This window comes from Solanum lycopersicum, chromosome 11 (assembly GCF_036512215.1).
Source record: "Solanum lycopersicum chromosome 11, SLM_r2.1".
Lineage (NCBI taxonomy): Eukaryota > Viridiplantae > Streptophyta > Magnoliopsida > Solanales > Solanaceae > Solanum > Solanum lycopersicum.
Genome location: NC_090810.1, coordinates 3,820,185 through 3,833,915, shown reverse-complemented (window position 1 = coordinate 3,833,915; position 13,731 = coordinate 3,820,185). Strand labels below are relative to the sequence as shown.

Genomic DNA, 13,731 nt, shown 5'->3' with positions numbered 1-13,731 from the left:
ATTTGTATTAAAAAATATAACTTTCTTTTCATTTTTAATCAACTAATTTTTTTTTAAAAAAAAGTATATTCTAATCAAATAAACATAAAAAAAAATTTGAAAATATTTTCTGAATTAAATTTGATAAGTAGGGAATACTCCAATGGTGACAAAGGAGGGAATAAAATTGTAAGGATATGGTTTCTCTTATCTCACCAACTTTCTTGCACTTTATATGGCTGATAACTTGCTCATGATTTGTCTAAACTTTATAAAGGGGGTTTAGGGGGGGGGGGGGGGGGTTGTGAAGTTGCAAGGCTAGTAAGGGTCTCAAATTTCGGATTTGAATAATTCAGATTTACGTCACATATAAAGTTATGATTTTTTAGTTTCATTGATTAAAGTAAAAAGTAGAAACATATAATATAAGTTTAGAAATATCACGTTGGCTTTAGAATTTAAAGATTTTCGTTCACAATTTTGCAAAGAATTCACAATATTTGTATCACTAACGTAGCTCCCCGGTCACACGAAAACGGAATTCAGAATTTAAAATTTATAGATTTTACTTTTAAGATTTTTTTGAATTCATATTTTAAAATTATGGGTTCAGACTAACTCTTTATTGTAATATTAATGATTATATATTGATTTTTCCACTAAACCATTAATATTAAAGTCGACAGAGAAAATGAAAGAAGAATCTCATCATTTTTTTTATATGGACGGAGTTAAAAGGCAGAAGAGGTTCATCTTGATGAATAAAATGTCTCACATATGTGAATGAAAAGAATTTTGAGATCATTATAACGGTTCAGACATCTCTTCCCCTTGAGCTAATTTTTCGAACCTGAATTAAGCTTCAAATCTAATTCAACATGGTATCAAAGTCATGCTCAATAAGATCGAACTATGAATGGATGTCATCCTACATTGAAATTACAATCTCTTTATAAGACTCGGACAATCACACGTCCAAAACCTTTCTTCGTCAGAAAATTACATTCTTTTTACTAAAAAAATCCTGAGCCATCATTGATCTTTTGTCATCTTTTTTATGTTAGTCTTCTCTTTTTAGTTTTAGGCATTTAAATATACCACGTTGGTAGGTTCAATATATCTTAAAATTACACTAAAAATTCAATCCATTGGAACAGTGCCACGTGTCTACCATTCTCTAGTGTTTGTTCTTGTCAAGTAGGACTATTGATCAACAATTCACTTTAGTTATTATTATAAATAGTGCCATACATGTATTAATTTTTTTGTTTTCAAAATACTCAAATTTATACATTTTTTTTATTAATATAATGGAAAGGTATGAAGTTTTGAAAGATATTGGTTCTGGCAATTTTGGTGTAGCTAAGTTAGTCAAAGATAAGTTGACAAATGAGCTTTATGCTGTCAAGTATATTGAGAGAGGAAAAAAGGTTTGTGTTGCTTTATTTTTTTTTTTTTTCCTTTTCGGCGCTCCGCATCTGAGGTCGAGAATTAGGGTAGAAGATTAGTAAGTAGCTGAATGTTATTGCTCGTTGTGTGGTAGAAGTAGAGTGCTTGCCTCATCTTCTCCTTCTAGTAGAGTATTATTTAGTTATCGTGTAGTTTCTTTATCTTTTAACGTGTATTACTATTTGTTGCTTTGGTTGTTTTGTGTTTTTATATTACCGTCTTATTTTCTTACAATCTCGCGTAGAATACTTTTATTTTGAGCTGACGGTCTGTCAGAACTAGCTCCACTCCATAAAAGGTAGGGTAAAGGTCTGGGTGTATTCTACCTTCCACGGACCTCACTTGGTGAATTAGACTGGATATTTTGTTATTGTTGTTGGAGTTTGGTATCCACTTTGGGGGTCTAACTAAGCCTGATTCGCGTTGTGTAAGGCCTGTTAAAAGGGAAAGCGTTCCCTACCAGGATTTTTTTTCATATCTAGAACTCGAAATTTTTTGAGTAAGTTAATTGACAAGATTAATTTTTGCTATTTTTCCTTTGATTTATTTTGGTGTTGTATGAGTGCAGATTGATGAACATGTTCAGAGAGAAATCATGAATCATAGGTCCTTGAGGCATCCCAATATCATTAGATTCAAAGAGGTAACTAATGATGTATTAATTATCTTTGTCAACGTCTCGTTTAAAAGCTTAAACTAAAAAAAAGAGCGCACCACACATTTATTTACTTAATTATGTTTTCAACACGTTCGATGGACCAAGTTTTAAAGCATGTTGTTCATTATTGTGTAGGTATTTCTTACCCCAACTCATCTAGCTATAGTGATGGAATATGCTGCTGGTGGAGAGCTTTTTGAAAGAATATGCAATGCTGGTAGATTCAGTGAAGATGAGGTAACACACACAAAAAAAAAAATACGTTGGTCGGATTATCCAAAAATGTTGCCCCATTTTTGAGGGTTTGACACGCACCCTATAGCATTTTTGAGGAGTCTGAGTGTAACATAGATAAACACTCAAATTAGTTCTTCTTCTTCTTGGAAGTTTGAGATACGCACATCTATTTTTAAATTTTGATCCATCTTTTAGAATTTCGAATAAATATGTGATTATATCAAACACTATCACATCGAATCTCATCAGAACTCTGAAACTAATCATGTTTGGACGAGAGTAGTACTAAAATGGGAGACTCCTTAGGAATTAAGTTCTCGTGTTACATCCTTCCTTTTACCGAAACTAAGCATAATTTCGTTTATTAAATCATAATTTTTTTGCTTAAAAGTCCCAAATTGTTTTATCAAATATATAATTCAATTTTACTATTTTGAGCTCTTTTTTCATGTTATCTGTCCTCTTTTTTTTGTTATATTTTTCAGGCAAGATTTTTCTTTCAACAACTAATATCAGGAGTCAGTTACTGTCACTCAATGGTAAAATTGAAACCTATTACTTCATTTAAATTAATTTATTTGCGGTTCTTTTCTGAGCTCTACTAACGCGGGATGCTTCTCAAACTCTTATATGATACTCATGTTCTATGACATGCATTGTGATGTCCAAATATTTATTTTTTTTTGAATGCAGCAAATTTGTCATAGAGATCTCAAGCTCGAAAACACGCTCTTAGATGGTAGCTCAAAACCGCGTCTTAAAATATGCGATTTTGGCTACTCAAAGGCAATGATCTTGAAACTCTACTCTATGTTGAAATTTGATTGTTTTTTTCATCAAAATAGTTTCTCATTGTTGTACGTATAATTCATTGTTTAGTCATCGCTCTTGCATTCTCAACCTAAATCTACTGTTGGAACACCGGCCTATATCGCCCCAGAAGTCCTATCGAGAAAAGAGTATGATGGGAAGGTACAATTATAACGATCTGAGTAATAATTTTGATCGTATATTGTCAGTATGTATAACTTAAATTCGTTCATTTGCATCTAACTATTTGTTTGACTTGAACTTCATGGTTTAAATGTCATTATTTTGGATGTAAAAGCTAGCAGATGTTTGGTCTTGTGGGGTAACATTGTATGTGATGCTTGTTGGTGCTTATCCTTTTGAAGATCCTGAAGATCCAAGAAATTTCAGGAAAACTTTAACAGTAAGTTATGATTCATTTTTATAAATAAAAAAAAACGCGTGAATTTCATGTATGGTCATTGAATGTTACTCAGTATAACATACGTAAAATTTTGATTCATGACAGAGGATATTAAGCGTTCAGTATTCAATCCCTTATTACGTTCGAGTTTCAAAGGAGTGTAAGCTTCTTTTATCTCAAATATTTGTAGCTGACCCTAGCAAGGTATTTTTCACTTCAAATTTGTATATTTTTTGTTGTTTTTATTGATGATTAAGTAATTATTGTATATTTTTTGTGTATATGTAGAGAATAACTATTGAAGAGATTAAAAAACAACCTTGGTTTCTAAAGGATTTGCCTATAGAATATATGGAAGGAGAGGATGCAAGTTTACAAATGAAAGAAGAAAATGAACCAACTCAAAGTATTGATGAAGTGTTGGCTATAATTCAAGAGGCAAAAAAGCCAGGAGAAGGGCCCAAAGGTTGTGATTTATTTGTCAATGGAAGTAGTAGCATTGATTTTGAAGATGATGATTCAGATATTGATGATGATACTGATGATGAGATAGAGACCAGTGGGGAATTCGTTTGTGCATTATGAGTGTTGCATGTGTACAATAGACTCGATGTGATCAGATCTTTTATCAGGTTTTACATATGGCAAGAGATTAATGTAGATTATGAGATAGAGATGAGCGAAGGGGTTTTTTTTTTTTTTTTAATCTTTGTATTATGAGTGTTACATGTGTAGATTTGATGTGGTTTGATTGTTTTTTGAATTTTATGGTGTATAATGGAAGCTTTAGTATGTGCATTAAAGGTTATTTATGATGAGTGTTACTTTATATTGTGTCATGAAGGTCAAAGTCAAAGTTAAACCATGATTAAATGATATTTTTCCTTTTACTTAATCTCTTATATATAATGGTTAAGAAATTATCTAATTTTGACAAGAAGCTGAAGGTCTTTATAAGATTATACAATATAGAAATATTCATCATATATGAACCTTCTCATTAATTTTAGCGGCATTAAATATTAGCATTAATAAAAAGTGTTAAAGTTTTTACCGGCAATAATTAAGTGCCATTAGAACCAATATCGTTAAAGACTTTAGAGACACATACAAAGACTGTCAATTACCGCTAAAAATATATATTTAACGACAATTAAAAATTAATTCTCGCTGATGATCATTTTTATTATAATGTATATAACATTCTTATAACTGTATATAAACACTACAAGTTGTACTTGTGTTTTAAACCACAAGTATATTATGCCAATAAAATTGCATAGATGATTTGTTTTGTTAATATCCAAAGATTTATATATCTAATCCTAACTTTCTTTTTTTTTAAATTGGTTACAAGGTTTCCATGGTATATATTTTTGGGGGGGAAAAAAAACAGGATAATGTTTTTGTGCTGCTTATATTAATTCTTATGTATCCTCCCAATAATTGATATGTGTGTCCCACTTGTATATAAGTTAGTAACAATTTTGTGCTATAATAGTTGTCTTTAATTATTGAATCTTTGGCTTGCTAGATCTTGAAGTTTCCCATAATAATGTTAATGGATAGGGCTAACTAAATAGAACAAGTAACCATCTAATCTGACCTATTAAATGTAAGATTGGATATTTAATCATATAATAGATTAATTATTACGAAATATATTCTTTTAGATGTATTTAGCACTTCTTTTTATAAATATCTTTAAAATCTATAGTAACATTGGATCTAATGACAATTAACTAATGTTGATAAAGATTTTAGCGCTTTTTGTTAATGTGCATATTTATTACCGTCAAAAGTTATTTTTATTGTAATGATAATTGATCAAAGATAGATATTATTTATAAATTCGCTAAAGAATAAATATTTAGATGATTAATATGATTTTTTTTTCATGAAATTCATTGGAGGTATGTTTTTGATAAAAAAAAAATGATTGTTCTGATGTATTTTTACTATTTTTCAAAAATTAATTTCTTACATATAATTCAGAAGAATGCGTAAGTCATTCATATAACAATACTCATTTGTTCACTTGTTATTTTTTAATTTTTCAGTTTTATATTTGTGTTTATTTATGATCATGTTATTCCCATCAATTAACTTATTTTTTTTAATAAATATTAAATATAGACAGACAAAATATTACATTCCTTTTTATTTCATCTTATTTTTAATCCATTTATATTCGACCCGACCCCTTTTTGCCACTCTAGTCATGGAAGACATTAGAAAATGGGAAATTTTCACATCAATCATGCAACACATAAGATAATTAAACATTAAACAACATTATGAATGTGTGTTGACCTTTATAACAACATCCTCAACGCTTAGTGATAGGGACTTAAATTAATATTAATAAACTAATTATATAATAGTAGAGTTGATGACATAATCATATTGTTTTTGTACTTTTTGAAAAAAAAATTAAAATAATGATAGTAAGTTATACAAATATCTCAAACTTTAAAAACATATATACAAATTTTATGGTACTAAATTACATTATACATATAAGTTATACAATTTCAAAACTCCACTCAACGTAATCATCAATTAAGTAAAAAAAATAATTATAATGACTAATTAATCAGTACCTTTGTATAACCATGTTAGTATTCACCGCACCCCACACACACAAAAAAAAGGCTTTTTATTGAGGTCCATCCTATTAGAAGGCCCATTATGATCAATTGGCCCAAAAGGCCCAATACAGTTCTAAGCCTTTTTTAGCACAAATCATTCACATAAATGTCTGTAAATTTATATTAAGCGCAACAAAAATTCTCTAAATTTATGCCGAACAAACTAGATTCCGATAAATAAAAATAACTTGGTCCACATATAGTATTTGCACTGAATTTGGATTTTGTATAGCTTATGTTGATCTAAAGCTCTTTAGGTAAACAGGTTTTCCATGATTCCGATGGTACCAAGAACTTTTAAGCATTGAAACTGATATTATAAATAAATAATTACGCGTTTAGATATTATATATTGCTATGTTCTTTCATATCGATGATAATTTATAATAACTCTACGTCTCAATTCCAAGCTTAAGTCTAAAGTGAAAAATATAAATTTTCACTTTTCATGTTCGTTTCATTTAAATTCTATATTTTTTTTCAATTAGAATATTGTTAACATGGCCCAAAAAAAAAAAAAGTAACACATTAATAAGTGATTGGGCTATTTTTCTCATTTCTAATAATGTTACAATATATCTTTTTAAGGCATCCCACTAGCCAAACCATCAAACATACATAGAAACAAGTCAACTTGCTATACTATCATTACCATTAATAACAAAAGCAAAGTCCTAATTTTTTACCCTTTTTTGTTTGAAGTCTCAAACAAGACTGCAACACCAGGTCTATAGCTATTAACCACCCTACAATCGCGTCTTATCTCACCAGGACGCCCCGACTGTAGATCACCCATCTTAACCATTCCTTCGGCGAAATCATTAAAAAACCTTTCTTGATCAACACTATACTCCTCAACATACTCCCTCGTTATAGAGTTAGTAAAAAGCGTTTCATCAGAATTCAGAAACCCTCTCCCGTTCATCAAATCTTTGAAATACTGATTGTCAAACAGCTCAGGCGTTGCATCTAAATCTCCGGTCACATTCCCATCGCCACCAAGTGGACAAAGTTTGTCTAGCTTTTCTCTAAATGGTGGTTCAATGGAGGGGTCAGGACGCCCCGAGCCGGACTGATTGTATAGCCTAAACACAATGGAGAAACATCTTCCTTTGCCAATGGAATGAGAGCCAGAGAGGGATACAAGATCTTGGACTGAAAGATTGAATCTACTAAAAAGATCAATGAGATAGGTTGCATTTGATCTTGGACTTGGCATGATTTGGTTTGAGTCTTCTTGGCTTGCTGTTAAACTGTCTAGTCTTCCCAACTTTACTTCCCAATATGGACCTCCACTCTAATAGAGTAAAAAGATAGAAAACAAATAACAGTAGTTGTTTTAGCTTATTTCACACTCATCACGAAAAACAAGTAAATATAATAGATAGTTTGACTAAGTTGTGCAATATTTATTAGTAGATATTTCTTAAGAATTGATGCAAGGGTATAATTGGAAACTATTGCTTATTTCAGTCTTGAATTATTATTATAAAAACAACTTATTTTGGGAGGGGGGAGGGGGCTAATCAAATACCATTTGTTTTCTTTACCTTCGAGGAGCGGCTGATAATACGAAGTGATTTCTTATCGATAATCTAAACAGAGTTGTTTTTTCATGAATAAATTAACAACTTATTTTGGGATGGGAGACTAATCAAATACCATTTGGTTTCTTTACGTTCGAGGGGCGGCAGAAAATACAAAGTGATTTCTTATCGATAATCTAAACAAAGTTGTATGTTTATGAATAAATTAACAACTTATTTTGGGACGAGGGACTAATCAAATACCATTTGTTTTCTTTATACATGAGGGGCGACGAAAAATACGAAGTGATTTTTATCGATAATCTAAACAGAGTTGTTTCTTCATGAATAAATTGAATACTTGAAATACTTGATTTTTAAAGATGATTTCAAATAATTATTTCTTTATCAAGCTTGAATATACATAATTTTAAGTATGGAAAATATATTTTGGGAGTATTTACAAGTTTTCACTCGAAAAAGAAACTTTCTAATTTAAAATTTTTTTATTTCAAAAATACCCTTCAAAATAATTTTAACTTTTCATATCTCAACCGAATCAATACCAAAAACCTACTAAAATTTAATGGGAAAATGTTTATATCAAATTTGTAACGCTTCGCCGCTCCCACTCCGCCCCACCCCCACCCCCACTCGATATCACTACTAGGGCAAACTCATACTTTCGCCGCTTATAGACGCCAAATGTACCTTGTGAAGGCGACGGCAACACTCCCAAAGTGATGAACCCCCCCTCCTCCATTTGTCCCTGCCTCCCCTACCCCACTACCACACTACCCCACACAAAAAAGTAATAAAAAAAACAATGATCTTTTTCCTTTTTAAGAAATGAAAGTAAAAAGATAAAAGACTAAAAAAAAAATTACCAGAACAACAGCATCTCTAGCAGCAATGATTAAAAGATCAGCACAAGAAACAACGCCAGGACAAGCTTGCTCCAAAGCCTCTTTAATTTCATCAACAACTTCATAAGACCTCAATGAATTTATATTAGATAAAGCTAACTTTTCACCAAGCATGTTTGGTGTATCATCCAACAACAAAGAAGCATCACATCCCTAAAAAAAATCAAACAACACAAAACATTAGCCAAAAAGAATCAATCTTTATGGGGAAAAAATCAAGAACACAAACATTAACCAAAAAGAACCAATCTTTATGGCAAAAAAATCAGAACACAAAACATTAACCAAAAAGAACCAATCTTTATGGCGAAAAAAATCAAGAACTCAAAACATTAACCAAAAAAGAACCAATTTTTATGGCATAAATTCAAGAACACAAAACATCAACCAAAAAGAACCAATCTTTATGGGGGGAAAGGGGTGGGGTGAGGGTGGGGGGGTAAATGGGGTTCTTGAAATTCTTACATTAACAAAACAATCATGAAATTGCAATCTCATGACAGAAGCTATGCTTCTTGTTTCTCTTTTCATAGCTTTTTTCATAACTTCTTTGACTATAAATTCAGCTTTTGGGCAAGTTCTGGAGTAAAAATAGGGTTTTAATGTTGTAGAAATAGCAAAAAGATTCAAACTTTGGAGAAGAATGAAGAAGAACAAAAGGGTGTAACCCATTCTTGATTCTTGTTTTTTTTTTTTTTGTTCTCTAGAAAAAACTAGTGTTTTTTTTTTTTTTTTGCTTTTGAGAGAGATGGGTGGGTTCTTAAAGAGAGAAAATCCTAATTTGGATGTGTTGTCAGCATTATATAGGGGATTTTTTGGTTGAGACAAAGTGGCCAATTGTGAAGAGTTTGTTTTGGGTTGGGTGGGGTTAGGGGGTGGGGTAGGGTCATGGTCTTATGTATAATTTTCATAATCATTTTTGTCATTTATTTTCTGATAATTTCAATCAATTGGACCTACTTGTTGCATTGGTAGTAGAATAGGTGATGTATTTTTCTTTTTATTTGAATTGCTCGAATGGAAGTTTATTGATTGATTAATTTAAATTTATTGACTATAATTGAATATGTTTTTGGTCAAGATTTCATTATTTTTGAGGACTAAATCTAGACGATTCTGGAGTAAAATTTAATTTTTTTATTTATTTTCTGTTTATTTATTGATTTTGCAAAAAGTTATGTTAAGATTAGTAACAAGTATCTGAACATATACTTTATGAGAAGGTGAAAATAATAGAATCGAGATTAAATTTATTGACTCAAATTGGATACGCTCCTTGTGAAGAATTTTTCATTTTCGAGGATTGAATCTAGATTGTTCTTAAACAAAAATTCAACATCCTTTTATTTCATGTTTATTTATTGATTTTGGGAATAGTTATACCAAGGTAGTGATTAGTATCTGAATATATTACTTTGCGAGAAAGTGATAATAATAGTATAGAGATTAATTATTTTGAGATAAAATGACGAAAATATCCATGAGGTCCTCAAATCGTTTTTCTACTAAATAAGATGGAATGGGATTTTTTTTTTGTAAAACAAACAAATTCTTCTTAAAAATTGTGCAATACATGTTATTTTTAATTTAATAAATCAAGCGATCAATAAAATATAATATAAATGAATTTCAACATTAGTAATTTGTGGTTTTCACCGTAATTTGTCATCAGACCAAACAAACCCTAGTCTAGGGAGAAAAACAATTAACACTTTTTGAATTTAATATTGATATTTGGACGTATTGTGGGATGATAGATGAAAAATAATTACAAATTAAACGTGACTCAACATTGACAATTAAATGTAAATTGAATGTGACTCAACAAAAATGCATAGTAGATATCGATCATCGCGAGAAAAGATTTCACACCAGTCATTTCTTAAGGATACCTTTATATATACAAATCTATGTATACTTATTTTGGGACAAATGGGTACTAATCAAGTACTATTTGTTTTCCTTATAATCGTGGGCGAGGCGAAAAATACAAAGTGATTTCTTATCATTTATCTAATAGAGTTGTTTGTTAATAAATCGAATATTTGAAATATTTAATATTTTGGGAGTATATCAAAGAAGTATTTGTTTATCAAGTTTGAGATACATAATTTTAAGTATGAAAATTATATTCTAGAAGTATTTCAAGTTTTCAGTAAAAAGAAAACTTCTAACTTTACAACTTTTAATCTCAAAAATACCCTTCAAAATAATTTTTATTTTTGAATCTCAACCAAATCGTAACCAAACACCTACTAAAATTTTAATCAGAAAATATTTTTATTGAACTTATAATCCTCTGTCACCCACCTAACCTCCGATTGATATTCTCGCTACTAGGTCAAGAATTCATATAATTATAGTGGCTTGTGGAGGTAACATCGCCACTCCTAAAGCAAGACTTACAAATGATTTGAGCCATCATTTTGATAGGAAAAATACATCCTTTTTTTCTAGCTTGTATAGATCGTAACTAGTTTACGGACACGTGTTTTGCACGTGTGTCTCGCGTGTCCTATGAAATTTTTCATAAAGCCGTAAAATGATGCGATACACATGTAAAACATACAAATCTATGTATACTTATTTTGGGACAAATGGATACTAATCAAGTACTATTTGTTTTCCTTATAATCGAGGGGGAGGCGAAAAATACAAAGTGATTTCTTGTCATTTATCTAATAGAGTTGTTTGTTAATAAATCGAATATTTGAAATACTTAATATTTTGAGAGTATTTCAAATAAGTATTTGTTTATCAAGTTTGAAATACATAATTTTAAGTATGAAAAAATATACTTTATGATTATTTTCAAGTTTTCACACACACAAAAAATGCTTACTTTAAAAATTTTAATTTCTAAAATACCCTTCAAAATAATTTTTATTTTTCAAATCTCTACAAAATCATAACCAAATACCTATTAAAATTTTATCAATCGATATTCTTGCTGCTAGGGCAAAAAGTCATATAGTTATAGCGGCTCATAGATGCGAGATGTACCTTGTGGAGGCAGCTGCGGCACTCCCAAAGCAAGACTTACAAGTGATGTGAGCCATCATTTTGATAGAGAAAATACATCATTTTTTCTTCACTTGTATAAATGGTAACTAGTTTACGGACACATTTTCTACACGTGTGTTCCATGTAACTTTTTATAGATTTGTAAAATGATGTGACACACGTACAGAATATGCATATCTATGTATACTTATTTTTGGATAAAGGGTTACTAATCAAGTACTATTTGTTTTCCTTATACTTAAGGAGCGGCAAAAAAAAATACAAAGTAATTTCTTATCGTTTATCTATAGAGTTGTTTGTTAATAAATCGAATATTTGACATACTTAAAATTTTGAGAGTATTTCAAATAAGTATTTGTTTGTCCTGTTTGTAATACATAATTTTAAGTATGAAAAATATATTTTAGGAGTATTTTCAAGTTTTCACTCAAAAAAAACTTCTAAAATTAACTCTTTTAATCCAAAATATAACCTTTCAAATAATTTTTATTTTTCGAATCTCAATCAAATCGTGATCAAACACCTACTAAAATTTTAATAGAAAAGTATTTTTATCAAACTTATAACCCTCCACCGCCCACCAAATCCCCAATCGATATTCTCGCTACTAGGGGAAAAGCTCATATAGTTATAGTGGCTTATAGATTTGAGATGTACCTTGTGGAGCCAGCGGTGGCACTCCTAAAGCAAGACTTGCAAATGATGTGAGTCATCATTTATACATCATTTTTTATTCGTTTGTATAGATGGTAACTAGTTAACGGACACGTGTTTTGCACGTGTGTCCCATGTAACTTTTTATGTATCCGTAAATTGATGCGACACACGTGCAAAACATACAAATCTATGTATTACTTATTTTTGGACATAGGGGTACTAATCAAGTACTATTTGTTTTCCTTATATTTAAGGGGCGGCGAAAAAAAAACACAAATTAATTTCTTGTCGTCTATCTAATGGAGTTGTTTGTTAATAAATTGAATATTTTAAATACTTAATACTATGGGAGTATTTCAAATAATTATTTGTTTATCAAGTTTGAAATACATAATTTTATGTATGAAAATAAATTTTAGGGATATTTTCAAGTTTTCCCTCAAATAAAACTTCTTACTTTAAAACGTTTAATCTCAAAAATACCCTTCAAAATAATTTTTATTTTTCAAATCTCAACCAAATTATAACCAAATACCTACTAAAATTTTAAACAGAAAATATTTTTATCAAACTTATAACCCTTCGTCGCTCACCAAACCTCAATTGATATTCTAACTACTAAGGCAAAAACTTATATAGTTATAATGGCTCATAGATACAAGATGTACCTTAGATTTAAGGGGCGACGCAAAAAAGCAAAAACTTCTTGTCGTTTATCAAAAGAGTTGTTTGTTAATAAATTGAATATTTGAAATACTTAATATTTTGGAAGTATTTCAAATAAGTATTTATTTATCAAGTTTGAAATACATAATTTTAGCCTTTAGGTATGAAAAATATATTTTAGGATTATTTTCAAGTTTTCACTCAAAAAAAGTTCTTACTATAAAACTTTTCATCTCAAAAATACCCTTCTAAACAAATTTTTTTTCTTCGAATCTCCACCAAATTGTAACCAAACACCTACTAAAATTTTGACAAGAAAATATTTTTTTCGAATTTATAACCCTCAGTCGCCCACCCAACCTTCAATCGATATTTCCGCTACTAGAGAAAAAACTCATATAGTTATAGCAGCTCATAGATGCGAAATGTACCTTGTGGAGACAGCGGCAGCACTCCCAAAGCAAGACTTTCAAATGATTAGAGTCATCATTTTGATAGGAAAAATACATCATTTATTCTTCGCTTGTATAGATGGTAACTAGTTTACGGACACAGATTTTGCACGATGTCCCATGTAACTTTTTATATATCCGTAAATTGATGCGACACACGTCAAAACATACAAATCTATGTATACTTATTTTTGGACATTGGGGTACTAATCAAGTACTATTTGTTTTCCTTATATTTAAGGGGCGGCGAAACAAACACAACATAATTTCTTGTCGTCTAGTTGTTTGTTAAT

At 30.1% G+C, this 13,731-nt stretch overlaps 2 protein-coding genes across 2 annotated transcripts; one reads left to right on the top strand and one right to left on the bottom strand.

Moving 5' to 3' along the window:
- The first annotated feature begins 1,097 nt into the window (after nucleotides 1–1,097).
- On the top strand, nucleotides 1,098–4,348 carry LOC101261086 (serine/threonine-protein kinase SAPK2). Its single transcript, XM_010314333.4, has 9 exons — nucleotides 1,098–1,409; nucleotides 1,997–2,071; nucleotides 2,222–2,323; nucleotides 2,809–2,862; nucleotides 3,017–3,109; nucleotides 3,203–3,295; nucleotides 3,432–3,536; nucleotides 3,642–3,740; nucleotides 3,825–4,348. The coding sequence occupies exons 1-9, from the start codon at nucleotides 1,290–1,292 to the stop codon at nucleotides 4,119–4,121; spliced, it is 1,038 nt and encodes a 345-aa protein (XP_010312635.1). The 5' UTR covers nucleotides 1,098–1,289; the 3' UTR covers nucleotides 4,122–4,348.
- A 2,367-nt stretch (nucleotides 4,349–6,715) lies between these two features.
- On the bottom strand, nucleotides 6,716–9,432 carry LOC101260194 (peroxidase 17). Its single transcript, XM_004250060.5, has 3 exons — nucleotides 9,105–9,432; nucleotides 8,601–8,792; nucleotides 6,716–7,484 (listed from the first exon to the last, which is right to left on the bottom strand). The coding sequence occupies exons 1-3, from the start codon at nucleotides 9,309–9,311 to the stop codon at nucleotides 6,870–6,872; spliced, it is 1,014 nt and encodes a 337-aa protein (XP_004250108.1). The 5' UTR covers nucleotides 9,312–9,432; the 3' UTR covers nucleotides 6,716–6,869.
- Between the last annotated feature and the right edge of the window lie 4,299 nt (nucleotides 9,433–13,731).

Bases quoted from the DNA above. Each gene is read 5' to 3' on its own strand.
- LOC101261086 (XM_010314333.4), top strand. From the start codon at position 1,290: ATGGAAAGGTATGAAGTTTTGAAAGATATTGGTTCTGGCAATTTTGGT. The intron at 3,296-3,431 runs GTACAATTATAA...TGGATGTAAAAG, and splicing joins GAAAAGAGTATGATGGGAAG to CTAGCAGATGTTTGGTCTTG. The intron at 3,741-3,824 runs GTATTTTTCACT...GTGTATATGTAG, and splicing joins TTGTAGCTGACCCTAGCAAG to AGAATAACTATTGAAGAGAT.
- LOC101260194 (XM_004250060.5), bottom strand. From the start codon at position 9,311: ATGGGTTACACCCTTTTGTTCTTCTTCATTCTTCTCCAAAGTTTGAAT. The intron at 8,793-9,104 runs GTAAGAATTTCA...GATTTTTTTTAG, and splicing joins TTCATGATTGTTTTGTTAAT to GGATGTGATGCTTCTTTGTT. The intron at 7,485-8,600 runs GTAATTTTTTTT...TTACTCTATTAG, and splicing joins CTAGAGATGCTGTTGTTCTG to AGTGGAGGTCCATATTGGGA.